This window comes from Callithrix jacchus, chromosome X (assembly GCF_049354715.1).
Source record: "Callithrix jacchus isolate 240 chromosome X, calJac240_pri, whole genome shotgun sequence".
NCBI lineage: Eukaryota > Metazoa > Chordata > Mammalia > Primates > Cebidae > Callithrix > Callithrix jacchus.
In genome coordinates, this window is record NC_133524.1 from 44,807,222 (window position 1) to 44,822,446 (window position 15,225).

At 37.8% G+C, this 15,225-nt stretch overlaps 1 protein-coding gene across 3 annotated transcripts in view; it reads right to left on the reverse strand.

Moving 5' to 3' along the window:
- The window catches only part of MAOB (monoamine oxidase B), a 111,959-nt gene that overhangs the window by 63,343 nt on the left and 33,391 nt on the right, over nucleotides 1-15,225 (reverse strand). The window contains exons 2-3 of one of the 3 annotated variants that reach the window (XM_002762807.6): nucleotides 11,025-11,119; nucleotides 7,029-7,166 (exon numbers count right to left, since the gene is read on the reverse strand). The exons of 1 other annotated variant lie outside the window; for it this stretch is intronic. In XM_002762807.6, the coding sequence (XP_002762853.1) occupies nucleotides 7,029-7,166; nucleotides 11,025-11,119 (233 nt within the window). The remainder of the gene's footprint in view (nucleotides 1-7,028; nucleotides 7,167-11,024; nucleotides 11,120-15,225) is intronic. One more of the 3 variants, XM_035287683.3, reaches the window with a different exon arrangement.

A 15,225-nucleotide genomic window follows, 5' to 3' on the forward strand; every position in this document is an offset into this window, starting at 1 on the left:
AGTGGGGGTTGGGGAGGGATAATGAGGGGAAAAATACCAGATATAGGTGATGTGCAGATGGAGGCAGCAAACCACCTTGCCATGTATGTACCTATGCAACAATCGTACATGATCTGCACATGTACCCCAGAACCTAAAGTATAATTAAAAAAAAAACCAGGAAGACCAACTCATCCTCTTCCTCCTCCACTTCTGCCTACTCAACGTGAAGATGATGAGGATAAAGACCTTTATGAAGATCCGCCTCCACTTAATGAATAGTAAATATATTGTCTCTTCCTTATGATTTTCTTAATAACATTTTCTTTCCTCTAGCTTACTTTATTATAAGAACACAGCATATAAGTAACACAAAATATGTGTTTACCAACATAATTAACAGCAAGCTATTAGTAATTTGGGGGGAGTCAAAAGTTATATAAGAATTTCTGACTGTATGGGGATCAGCACTCCTAACCCCCACATTGTCCAAGAGTCAACTGTTTATGAAGTCTTGATATATAAATAACAGAAAACTATTTATCTTACTTAAAAACATGCTTTTATAAAGAGTAATCAGGAAGGTGAGGAGGATACAGGGCATTGGAGGGAGCTAGTAGAATAATTGTACTCAACTGTGGAAAATCTTTACCTTGATTTTTCCAATATTTGAGAGTACAGGTTTGGCAAGAAGAAAGGCAGGCCAGCTGGGTGCTGAGGCTTAGAAGGAAATCACAAAAAGTAGTCCCCAACCAGCAGACAGTGAGCTCTGTGTGGTATGTTCTTGACACCCAAAAGCCTCAACTCATGCTCTGACCCCACTACATCTTGTCATTTGCAATTAATCTCTTTAACCTTCAGATCCTCACCTGTTAAACGGGGATAACACTTATAATTCACAACTAAATAACTTATAGTTATTTGGGATTGAAAACACTTAGTAGTTTCTAGATGTCCATATAAGAGTAATGTTACCATTTTATTACTTCTTGGTGGTTGCAGAAGCCAAGAAAAATGCCCCGGATATGTAATACACAGCCTGGGAATCCATGCCTAAGTCTTCCTGCAGGCTGCTACTCTGCTCAGGACATGGTAAGGCAGGCTAACACATTTTAGGCCATCTGTACTTCCTGTCAATCTCTTGGTACCGCAAATTGTCAAAGCTCTCTTTAATCTGTTACACGGTCCCCTTATTAGTCAGCATCCTTTGGTGAGCTGGGCCCCCTGTCATTGCAGCACCTTTGGACTACTTGGCAATACCACATGATTCCATGGTATAGAAGTTGTAAAACCTTGCACAAGATTTAAGCTATATCCCTGTTTTCCTTAGTGAATTTCACTATCATAACTGAATTCCATACATTGTCTACCCTCCACTCCCAGCAAAATTTAAAACTAACTCTGTTACCCACAACCATAGTCACTGTTAAGTTTATCCAGATATGTGTGTGATATGTGTGTGCACGCATAGAAAAATATGTTTACTGATTGTACCATATTTTAAGTTCCAAATGGAAACCATGGAGGCAGAAAATGAGTTCATCTCAGATCCCAAATGTTGCTGCAAATCCAGCCATCGAAGGCATAATTTTCAGCAAATTACTACATGCCAGGCCGGGCACGGTGGCTCAAGCCTGTAATCCCAGCACTTTGGGGGGCCAAGGCGGGTGGATCAAGAGATCGAGATCATGGTGAAACCCCATGTCTACTAAGAAATACAAAAATTAGCTGGGCATGGTGGCGCATGCCTGTGGTCCCAGCTACTCAGGAGGCTGAGGCAGGAGAATTGCTTGAACCCGGGAGGCGGAGGTTGTAGTGAGCTGAGATTGTGACACTGCACTTCAGCCTAGCACCTGGCAACAGAGCAAGACTCTGTCTCAAAAAAAAATTATTACATGCCAAAGATCTGCCTGCATTCTCTAAAGAACACAAATGGGCACTTTGGTTTCCAGAATAACAGCATAAGCTTTAGAATGAGCACTAGACAAATGTGTTTCACTTATTAGAGAGAAAATTACTATTCTCCACATTTTCTACTTGAAAAAGTCTTCCATAATAAGACAGGCTTGTTTCAAACAAATAAGAAATGGAATGCAGTGTGGGTGGAAGTGGTAGAAAATGTTTGTTAAGCCCACCTCAGAAAGGGCAGACGTGCAGAGCCAGTAAGCTCAACGTGGCAAGTGTGAAGTTCATGTAAAATGGGCAACTGTTCCTAAATAAAATACAAGAGTTGGTCTAACCTGTTCCTGGAGACTTCTGTCTTCATGAGAGAAGCAAGTGTACTCTGGACTTTGATGCAGTCTTCCCTGGATTAATCAGATTGGGGATAGGGGAGTGAGGAAGGGAAAATTGAGGGCCTGGAGAAGACTGATACTTCTGGTCTGTTGATCTCCAGAAGACGCCAAGACCTTACACAACAGGACGATTTCCACTTGCTAAATGCAATTAACATTGCATATTTTATGTCTCAATATTTCTATTCAAATTCTGTTGCTGTTCCTTAGTACTGAGAGGCCATTTAGACATAGAGACTAACTGAAATGGCACTGCAGATAGATAGCTATGGTTTCCCCTCTCTGCCTTTATGTGCTTTTTGTGTATCATATTTTCAACTGGACTTCAGAGTCATCAGCAAGATTGAGGGGTTGTGCCAAATGCCTCCTCCTCTGTGAGGCTGCTAGAGCAATAACAGCTAAGGCAGCAACAAGTAGGCAATATATTTGAGAGATGTCTCCTCATTCACATGTGTCTTCAGCATTGAAGGCTGACCATATGCAATGCAAAAAGGACTTTGACAGTAAGCTTCATTTCTGCCTACTGTGAAGTAGGTTAAGACCAAAATGTCCTTTTGCTCACCTGCTCCAGATAGCTGAAGGTTGGAAATAAATCTGAGTATGAAGTTGGGCTCTTAATTTTCAGTCACACTGCATCTTTATATTGGTAAAATTCCTAACAGTTCAACCTTCAGTCCTAGAGCAGTTTCATGGGTACTTTTACTAGACTTTAGTTTCAAAGTTCAGACTGATGAAAACTTCTGAGACAGATAAATTTTATTTGCCTAAATTGTACCAAACCTTAGAATTTTCTCCAACTTCTTCAAAGAGCCCAAAAGAACAAAGGCAATCACACACACACACATGCACATGTAAACACACACAATAAAAGAGAAAGAAACATAAGTCAAAATATAGCAGGGTCCCTTAAGAAGCTTTTGTTTTTATCTTTTTCTTTTTAATTATGAAATATTCTTAAAAGAAAATGGTTTTTGCAAGTTACTTCCAAGACATTTAAACAGCTGCCTTCTAAACTATATCAGTGAAAATTAGCGTGCCTATTTGTAAAACAGATCAAAAATCTCAGTAGATGTTTAACAATCATTTTAAAGTACTAACAGCTGCATCACTGACTTTAGAAGTAAACAAAACACTTTCTAAATTATATAGATTTGAGCTAAAGTGATCACTTTCCCACTGATAATTAAATCCCAATGCAGTTTGGTATCACATCTTTTATTCATGAAGTGGTCTCCGGAAAACCCTACTTCAACAACATATAACAGATCTACTATAGCTTTAAAAATTAATGCCACTCAGTAGATACCAACATGCCTGACAGATCAGACGGAGACAAGGGCCCATGCATCACAGCACACCAGTGGTTTGAGGATGTCTATTACGGGGCCAGCATGAACACACCTCTTCTATAAGAAGAACATTTCTATGACAACTGCCACAGAACTGGTGATACCGGGAGTCAACCTCTCTTGAGAAAAGACACTCTTTCATTTGGGTAGTTAGCCCACCGTGAGCTGCTGTACCCTTCCCCTTTTCTGGGTAGCTCCATTTCATTCATTTCAATATCAACCAGCATATCCAAGTTCCTTCACTTAATGTTATTAAGGTTGCACATAAAACTCCATTTTCCATTATCAGCCATGTAAAACATTTTAAAAGCAGGTTCCTTTGATAGCAGGATCTGACAATATGGCAAGTAGCATACTTGATACTCTCAGGATTGAGATTAAGAAATACATGCAAGTTCGCTGAAAAAAACACAAGGCTCAATATACTATCTACTTACATGAACTGTAGTTCGCACTTGGGAAAAGTAGTTATTACAATAGGTAATAGAGGGCAATGTTCAAACTTCCAAAGCACTGCCTTCCATGACAGAGGAGATACATTTCTCAATTGCATTCTCTAGTACATGGTAGGAGATAGAGTGTCAAAGTTCTTGTTAATAATTCCAGAAATGAATGTAGCCATCCGAGATGCTTTTTACAGGTCGAAAATGAGAAAAATGACATACACAAAGACATGGAAGTGGAGATGGTAGAGATCAAGTACTTAGTTAGAAGAGGACTTCTTAGCTATAAGATCTTCATCTTTTTTTTTTTCTTTTTCTCTTTTTTTTTTTTTTTTTTGAGACAGTCTTTCTCTGTAGTCCAGGCTGGAGTGCAGTGGCACGATCTCAGCTCACTGTGCCCTCCGCCTCCCGCATCCTGGTTCAAGCTATTCTCCTGCCTCAACCTCCCAAGTAACTGGGACTACAGGCATGCGCCACCATGCTTGGCTAATTTTTTTGTGTGTTTTTAGCAGAGACGAATTTCACCATGTTGGTTTGGCTGGTCTCGAACTCCTGGCCTTGTGATCCACCCAACTTGGCCTCCCAAAGTGCTGGGATTACAGGCATGAGCCACCGTGCCCGGCCAGGTCTTCATTATTACATATTATCATGTAGCTCTTCACTGCATTTGACTGATGACGAGGAGGCCACACTGCCACCTTTGTTAAGGCTGCAAAAACTTTTGTTTCACAGCATCATTATTTTTTCAATTTGTCTCATTAGTGATAATTAATCTGAGAGTAAATTAGTATATAAAGCATATACACATAAGCATGTATATACAATTTTTTAAAATGCTCTGATATTTCCCATTTCCTCCAGCAGAGGTCAGAAAATAGCAATACAGGAATATGAAAATCTATGAACCAAGAGAGTATTTTAGAGTGATTTTCTCAAGATAGTATTATAAAGGGGTTTGTTCATTGTTCTTATTTATCTATATTTTCTAATTATATTTTCACAATAAACATGCTTTATTTTTGTTATAATTAAAAAGCAGTAAGACTTCTTTTAAATATAAAGAGCATTATTGGCATATGTATTTGCCCTGTATTAAGTAATGACTATGGCTTTATTTTCCTAACTGTGCATAGAGTACCAGAAATAGAGAAAAAGCAGCACATTTGGCCATCATGGCGAAATATCATTAAAGTGTAACATTCTTCCTACAATTGATGACTCAGCAATTTCTCTCAGCCAAGGGACAAAGCAAAGGAAAAAACAAAGCATCCTGGACATAGCACTGAGCTGAAAATAATCTCTGCACACACACAAAGACAGAAAAGTGAATACAATCTCTGGGTATCTCCTCTGTCTAGAGAAATTTAAAATATCCTAGTGTTCTGAGGAGTCAATCTCTGCAAGCCTTACAGGTAGAATAAGACATAAGAAATCGGTCAAGAAAACCTACATTTCAAAAAACAAAGAATCCAGCAAAGGGTTTTAAGAACTGCTGATTGATGTTCAACAAATCACATTATCACCATGCTAATTTTCATTTCTAATTCATGTGTCTCTTTTTCTGCTACACATATAGGGAAGCAAGGTGAAAAGGCTTACAAAATAAAATTTCAAGATCAACCAAAACATTTATTTATAAATTAAGGAAAAATTTTACCCACATTATAGCAAATTAAGTAGATGCTTAGTTCCTGTTTTGTTAAATGTTTCATGATTTATGGTCAGTTATTTGTCTTAATATCATCGTTCACAAATAATATAAGGATGTCATAATTGTTATATAAATCAAAATTGACTGTGGCTAGTTTCTTTGGTCTTCTAAGGGGATGTTTTCTACCAGGGAGAAATAAATTCCTATGCTGCTTACTTTCACCTATGGGAGCAAGTGAAGATGAGAGAGGAAAGACTGAAATTGAAAACCTCTGCCAGTTCTTCCATGGGACTCCAGGATAGGGCTCAGATTAGGAGACTGTTTGCTTGTCAGAGAACATGACTGACTTTGTGGGTCAAGATGAGGATGCTGGAAAAACAGAGGAGCAGGGAGATGTGAAGAGAGTCTGAGGACCAGCAACATGGAGGGAGACTGGAATCTGCAGAGCAATGTGACCAGTGAGAAATCCTCAGAGGATGCTTTGATCTAAGAGATTATTAGAATGAATTTCCAATGTTCAGTTCTAATCTGTTTGTATTTCTGCATATGCAAGAGTCCCCCCACTCTACCCTATTGCTCAAAACTTCAGTCATGTCTGCTTCTCACACATGCTTATGGTGGTCTGAGAAAAATCAGGACAAAGAGGTGAGTGTGAACCCAGGTTGGCATAAGCAAAGAGAAGAAAAGAGTCACAGGCCATGAGATGTGAATGAACAAAGTTGTCATGGGAGCCAGAACCATGAGCCACAAATGATCACAGGAATGAGAAACCCAGTAAATTCACAGAAATCTTGGGGAGAACAATGACGCTTCCTTGCAAAAGACGGGATCTGGGACTTGAACCACTTTGATGTCAATCTCCAAAGAATAACTTTAGCTGACATATAGGCCACAATGATAAAACTGAAGAATATTCCATTAGGTATATTGCAAATACTCCTTACAATGTGCAGTCTAGGGCAGCATTTTAAAAACTTTGCACATATTTTTGTATAACATAAAAGAGTTCCAGGTATTTAAATAGATATTTAATAAATAAGTCACAAATTTTTTTTCTCTATGGGTTTTGTTCAATGTTTTTACCACATAGACAATACTACTTCATCAATAACCTTCCTAAATAGGTTTAGAATTCCCACCTAATCCCCCTTTGATAATAGTGAATGAATCTCAGAGTGGCTGAAATACCGTTATAAAATATATTTGCATCATCCAGAGATGAAGAAGATTCTCTGAGAGAAAGATCTGGAACTTGTATAAGGAAACATCATAGAGAAGTTTTCAAATCCTTCAAAGTCTGGCCTGGTCTTACCTTTACATAGTGGATCAGACGCTCAACTTCATTCACTTTGTAGGTCTCCAATCCTAGCTCCTTAGCTAATCTCAAGATACGATTCTGGGTTGGCCCAACATAGGATCCGCCAAGGTCCACATATTTAACCATTTGGTTCTGTTTTCCCATAGATGAAAATACAAAGAAATATTTGTAAAAAATTTATAAAATAAAAAAGTCCTGAAATAAACAAATCGACATTTCACAAGTTATAGATACATCTTGAGGTATATCCATGAAAAACTAGATTTTGTTCTCAACTCTATTTCATTCACATGACTTAGTTATTAAAACAGTCATTAAAGCAAAATTGAATGCTGAGTAGGCAAGAGTTTATAAACCTCATTATTTACAATATACCATAACATGGTTTGGTTTTTAGTGCTTTGAATTTGTGAGCTGTGAATTGTTGAGGAATCTCTTTACTCAGTACTTCAAGTGAATGTTGAGGGGTCTAATGCTAGAGAAAAAGCAAGAAAGAAAATGATCACTTCTTATGTGATTTGTTAATCCAGACATTTAAAAATAGCACTAGGGAATATTCGGTCATAATTTGGACTTTGAAATTGCTTTTGCCCTCAACAGTATTTTTATGTAGTTTTGAATTGGCTTCATTTCCAATGATTTAGGGGCAACCTTTAAAAAATGAGTAGAGAAGTTCCCTATTTCTGAGTATGTATAAGAAAAACCAGGTTGCTATTCGTTAGAAACAACAGAAATGGTCCTTCTTTTCTGTTTTTGTTTATTTGCTTATCTTTTGTCTAGCTTCCCACTCACCTCTCAAAAATGCAATTTTCACAAAGCATCTTTGTTTTACTCACTAAAGTATTTCAAACACCTGTAGCAGTTGTCCAATACATTTTCTCAAATAAATGAGAGAAGAGTGTTTTTAAAAATTCGGCATCTAACTGTACTAAACCAGATTCTTTTGTGCAAAAGGCTCTCTTACATGCCATATTTTGCAAGGAAAATGAAGATTTGAAGAACTGCAGGAGATAAGATGTACACAGGTAAAAACCTGTAAAGCAACATATAATAATTGTCCATTTGTGGAACAGGTAAGGCCTTTGATAAAATTCAACACCCCTCTATGCTAAAAACTCTCAATAAACTACATATTGATGGAAAATATCTCAAAATAGTAACAGCTATTTACGACAAACCCACAGCCAATATCATACCAAATGGGCAAAAGCTGGAAGCATGTCTTTGAAAACTGGCATAAGACAAGGATGCCCTCTCTCACCACTCCTATCCGATACAATATTGGAAGTTCTATCTAGGGCAGTTGGGCAAGAGAAATAAAGGGTATTCAAATAGGAAGAGAAGAAGTCAAATTGTCTCTGTTTGCAGATGACATGACTGTATATTTAGAAAAGCCCATTGTCTCGGCCCCAAATTTCCTTAAGCTGATAAAAAAATCATGAATACAAAATGTCAGATATATATCATTGATGAATCCTTCCAAAAGAAGAGCTGTGAGTCAGAATTTTATATGTCTTATCTCTCTGGAAATGAAAATAGTCTGTAGCATCCATATCTATTATTCAGATCTTGAAAGTATGTGGAAGTAGGGCATTTCCTTGCAGAGAAATTTGCTTTACTTGAATCTGTGTTTAAATAGAAAATCATAAATTTTAGGCAACAGTGTCAGAATTGAAACAATTAACTAGCAATTAAAATAAGCATATTTATAAATTGGTAAATAATTCTTTAAAAAAACATAAAAACAAGCTGAAAGAAAAAGAAGGAAAATTAGGCAGGTAAATGTTTAGTTTATGTGAATAAATAAAAAGACATCCATGTTCATGTACTGGGAGAATTAACAATGTAAAATATCCATAAGCATAGATTCAATGCAATTCCCAGCAAAATGCCAATGTTATTTTTCACATAAATAGAAAAAACAATCCTTAAATTCACATGGAACTACAGAAGGCTACAAGTAGCCAAAATAATCTTGAACAAAAAGAACAAAGATGAAGGCATTATACTACCTAGCTTCAAAATATATTATGAAGCAATTTTAATCAAAACAGTATGGTAATGGCATACAAACAGACTTACCAATAAATAGAACAGGAAATAAAACTCAAAAATAAACCCACAGATTTACAGTCAATTGAGTTTTGATGAAGATTCCGAGAGCACACAATGGGGAAAGATAGTCTAGTCAATAAATGGTGCAGAAAAAAACTGGCTATCCACATGCAAAAGAATGAAAGTAGGCCCTTATCTTATACCATATGCAAACACCATATACAAATAACAAACTCTAAATGGATGAAAGACTTAAACATAAGACCTGAAACCACAAAATTGAAGAAATCGGGGAAAGTTCCACAACGCTGGTCAGGGAAATGATCTTTTGGATATGGCCCTGAAAGTTCGGGCAGAAAAAAAAAAGCAAAAACAGACAAACAGGATTGCCTCAAACTACAAAGCTCCTACACAGCTAAAGAAACAATTAACAAAATGAAAATATAACCCACAGAGTGGGGAAAAATATTTACAAGTCATACATCTAATAGGAAGTTAACATCCAAATTATAAAGAAACTCAAACAACTCAATAGCAAGTGACAGATAACCAGATTTTTAAAAAATGGACACAGGAACTTAACAGACACTTCTCAAAAGAATACATACAAATGGCCAACAGATTCATGGGAAAAGTTCAGCACCACTAATCTTTAGGGAAATACAAATTAAAACCAAAACGAGATATCACTTCACACCTGTTAAAATGGTTTTTCTCAAAAAGATGAAAACTGACCAGTGTTGTCAAAGATGAAGAGAAAGGGGAACCCTTGTACACTGTTGGTGGGAATGTAAATTAGTACAGCTATTACAGAAAACAGTATGGAGCTTATTCAGAAAGCCAAGAATAGAAAACTAAAAATAAAACTACCACATAATTCAGCAATCCCATTTTGGGGAATGTCTCCAAAAGAACTTAAATCAATATGTCGAAGGGATATCTGCACACCTATGTTCACTGCAGCACTATCTACAGTAGCCATGATACGCAATCAACCTAAGTGTCCATCAGTGGATAAATGGATAAGAAACACATGGTATATACACACAATGGAATACTATTCAGCCTTTAAAAAGAAAGAAATGTCATTCAGGACAACATGGATGCATTTGGAGGACACTATATTAAGTGAAATAAGCCAGGCTCAGAAAGACTTATAAGCGGAATCTAAAACATGTTGAATTCATAAAAGTAGAGAGCAAAATGAAGGTTATCAGGGATTAGGGGGTGAGAACTGAGGGAATGAGGAGTTGCTGGTCCAAAGGGACAAAATTTTAGCTAGACAGGAAGAATGAGTTTTGAAATCCATTTTACAGTAAGGTAACTGTAGTAATAATAATGTATGGTATAGTTCAAATAACAGAGTAAATTTCAAATGTAACGCCACAAAAAAATGTCAAGAAAGTGAGGTGCTGGATATGTTAATTAGCTTGATTTAATCACTCCACATTGTACAGATATGATGAAAATGTCACATTGTACTCTATAAATATAATACAATTATGACTTGTCAATTAAAAATAAAATATAATTTTAAAAATAAATTTTAAAATAGGAGAAAGTCTCTCCAAAGAAGTTGAGTTTGTAAAACTGGAATGATTGTGTTGCTGTAAAAGAAGCCTCAAAGTTAGTAGAAAGTACAGATGATTATGTTATTTTTCTTCCTATTTCACACGCGCACATACAGAAAGAGAGAGAGAGAGGCACACACAAATCTGCCTATGTCCTTCCTACTCAATCCTAACTCTATGAGGCCAAATATAATCAGATTTTCAGACAAAAAGGAACAGAAGAATTGAAAGGAAGGCAAACTGGGAGAGAGGCTGTGAAGAATGTTTCAAAGTTATTTTCACCCTCTCAGAGTCAAATAAAAAAAACAAAACCCCAAACTCAGCTTCAGTCCCTTGTTTGACCACCAGATTCTTAATGCCTTACCCTAAGAGTGTAAGTCCTGCCTCCCACACGGTCCCGGGCTTCCAGAACAACAACATTCAGTCCAGAATCATGCAGAAGTTTGGCTGCTGCCATACCTGGGAGAAATACAATAAGACATCAGGATCAAATACTTTACAAGTACGCCAGGCAAGGCCTCATGCTAACAGCCAATGAGAAAAGTCCATGCTAGCTCACATACACAGCCTATTGTTACATTCAACTTGCAAGTGGATACGGTTTGTCAATAGAGGCCCAGAGTCTGCTATTTCTGGAAACAACAACAGGAATTTCATTTTTTGGTAAATTTCTCAAATCTTAAACATATCCTCTGTCACTATACCAAAATGTCTATTTTAATGACTAAATTGTATGTCTGATAACATAAATGAGAACAAGGCCAAGCTCAAGAGAAATATACAAGCCTCAGACACAGGATCAAGTCCAGTAGCTGACTTTTCTCAGGATAAATATGAAAAACCAGTAAACTGAGGGACAGTGGGCCTTCAACGCATGTGCCAGGAAATGGGATTTACTATTAAAGTTGGACTTTTAGAAGTTCACACAAAGTTTCAAAACCAACGACATAAAATTTGACCCTTTATGTATCTTGATTTCCTGATGTGATCCATCGCTGAAGAATGGAAAAATTCCATTCATGGTTAATTTAACTATTAGTCAAAAATACTTATTGAATGCCTATTACATTCTCATCACCATGAATTTAGCTCTTAAAAAACCCCACAGCTTTACTGAGGTAAATTTACATGCAATAAACTTTACCCACGGTGATGGTTAATTTTAGGTGTCAATTTGGCTGGATTGTGGGATATCTAGATGGCAGGTGAAGCTTTGTTTCTGAGTGTACCTGTGTGGTGTTTCCAGAAGAAATTGGCATGTAAGTTGGCAGACTGGGAGAGGAAAACCTGCTCACAATGTGGGTGAGCACCATCCAATCCAATCAGCTTGGGACCCTGCTGGGATGAGCAAGTTAAAGAAGAGAGGACTCTCTCTCTCTCTCTCTGCCGTCTCTCTTCCTTCCAGAACAGGATGCTTGTTCTCTTCCTGCCTTTGGACATCAGACTCCAGGTTTTGGACTTTGGGACTTGCACCAGTGACCTCCAGGGGGCTCGCCAGCTTTTGGCCTTGGACTAGGAGGTGCACCATCAGCTTCCCTGGTTCTGAGGCTTCCAGACTAAGCTAGCTTCTCCCATGCTCCAGCTCACAGTCAGCCTATCACTGTGCTCCTCCACCTCTGTGATGGTGGGAGCCAATTCCCCCAAAAGAATACTCCCTCAATAGTATTCTTCTATGTATCCTATTGGTTCTGTCTGTCTGGAGAACCCTGACTGAGACACCCACTTTAGTGCAGAGTTAATATGTTTTGACAAAGGACAAAGCATAGCGTGGAGTACATGTATAAAGTTTGGGGTACTGATCCATCCTGGATGTAGTTTTTTACCTCAAAGCTCTTAAAATACTGTATCTTTGAAAGCACTCTAACAGAATTTAGCAAGTTTTCTCAGAGAACAGAAACCTGGTGCTCTTCCCATGATGAGCTGAATGTGCTCAGTTCCAATTACCTTACTCATTTGCTTTATGAGACCAAACACCAAGGGCTTGCCAAGATGCTCTCATGCCTTACAACATAAATAAAACAGCTTCCATCTTGTCTTTCAAAAATAATAGTTCTGTGACTTTTAGACCCCACTACTGCAAAATTTTTAAAAATTCCTATAAAATAGCTAATACTCATATCATATTGGGTTCTAAGTGTTTTAATAAATTAATTCAATGAACTTCTACAACCCCATGAGAGAAGTACTGTTGACATTCCCATTTTATGGCTGAGAAAATCAAAGCCCAAAGAGATGTCCAAGGTCACATAAGGAGTAGGTGACGAAGCCCGTTAGCAGCATCTGTATTCACAGCCATTATGCAACACTGTCTTCCCTGGACCCCCATGGCCATCCTCTTCATTGATTGCATCTTCCAATGTTTTCTTTTTTTTTTTGAGACGGAGTTTCGCTCTTGTTACCCAGGCTGGAGTGCAATGGCGCCATCTCGGCTCACTGCAACCTCCACCTGCTGGGTTCAGGCAATTCTCCTGCCTCAGCCTCCTGAGTAGCTGGGATTACAGGCACGCGTCACCATACCCAGCTAATTTTTTGTATTTTTAGTAGAGACAGGGTTTCACCATGTTGACCAGGATGGTCTCGATCTCTTGACCTCATGATCCACCCGCCTCGGCCTCCCAAAGTGCTGGGATTACAGGCGTGAGCCACCGCGCCCGGCCCTTCCAATGTTTTCTACAGGGAGAAATTACACTTCAAAAGATATTTCTCACTTTTTTGGATCAGCTTGTGTTTAAGACATACTTGTATCTTGTGGTTTGATAAGAATCCATATAACATAAAATATGAGCTCACATTAAAAAACATAATGAAAAGCCAAGGCTTCAGTCACCATCTATCGGTGATCTTAAAGGAGGAATTCCCATTTTTTAGAGAGGCTGATTTGACATTTCATTATTTGAATTAATCCATCTTCCCATCCCTGTTGCTGGGGGCAGGGCCAATGCCTCCAGTTGCTAGTAGTGTAACAGTTCTAAAGTCCACAGACCCCTCGCAGTGCACACAAGCATTGCACAACCTTGATTTAGGAATACAGGGTATAAGATTTATAACTCCAATTTCCTAATTTTACCTCCATAAGGAAAAAAACCACTTCTATTTAAATTCAAAATTGCAAACAATTCAATGACATTTTTCTTATCAAGCATCAAATGAAATAACATGCAGCCATAGCAACAGCTGTTATCACTGAATTCAGATAAACCACTTGAGCATGCTGAGGCTTAAACAAAAGGGTTCAGAAGGAAACACATCACTTGTATACACTAGCATTTTATATTCCACAAAAAGTACTGTCTTTTAGTGAATGCAGTTACCCAATAATATCTGATGCTAAATATAAAGTTATTAAAACAAACAAAGGGCTTATCAAATCATTGAATAGAGTTCTCTATGCTCATGTACCTTAAACAATTATAAGTAGAAAATTATGAAAATATCTTTAAAAAGGGCAACACAAAAATATGTTGCTGGAAATACCTTACGATTTAGCTCACTAATGTTCATGGGGGTAGTCAAGAGGCTCATTGGAAAACAACTGACAAAAATTTATTTGAAAAAAAAAATTGGTCCAAATATCAGTGGCTTGGGAAAGTATGCAATTTAGAAGGAGAGAATTTTCGGGTACATAGGAAACTGAGTTGGAGTCTGGTCAAGAGGTGATTAAGATTGTCTAGAAGAGGTAGCTCAAAAGCCTCCCTCAATAATGACTGATAAGAGGACTAATGACGACTGCTCAAGGACTAAGCAAACAACTCTACAGAGCATCATCCCTCACTTACAAGACAGTTATTTCCCGAGAGTTCTCTTCTATGTTGATTGTTTGGAACTTTTAACACATTTTGCCGTAGAACCAAAAATATGAGAGATGGTATATCCTCTGGGAAGTACGAAACTGTTCAAGTGCAATACTATTGCAAAAAAACGATACAACAGCAGAAATACATTTGCCCTAAAAACATCAGACAATGTAATCACCACTCTTTAAATACTTATGCAATAGTTTCCTGATACAAGGCAATTAACAATTTGTTTGTTAAAAATAAAAGTACTGGCCGGGCACGGTGGCTTGTGCCTGTAATCCTAGCACTTTGGGAGGCTGAGGCAGGGGATCACCTGAGGTCAGGAATTTGAGACCAGCCTGGCCAACACGATGAAACCTCATCTCTACTTAAAATATGAAAATTGCCCGAGTGTGGTGGTGGGAGCCTATAATCCCAACTATTCAGGAGACTGAGGCAGGTAGAATTACTTGAATCTGGGAGGCAGAGGTTGCAGTGAGCCAAGATCATGCCATTGCACTCCAACCTGGACGAAAAAGTGAGACTCTGTCTCAAAAAAAAAAAGTCATAGTATTAATAATAGCCACCATCATAAAGCATGAAGCACTTTGGTCTGGGTGAAGTGCCTTACACAAAAAGCTCAACTGATCCTTACCACAATGCTGGGGAATATTATTATCCTCATTTTAAGAAGAAAAAAAATGGTAGCTTAGAGACATTCAGTGCCTTACTGTAGGTTACACAATTAGTAAGTGGCGGAGTCAGAGTTCAACCCAAAACCTAAACTCT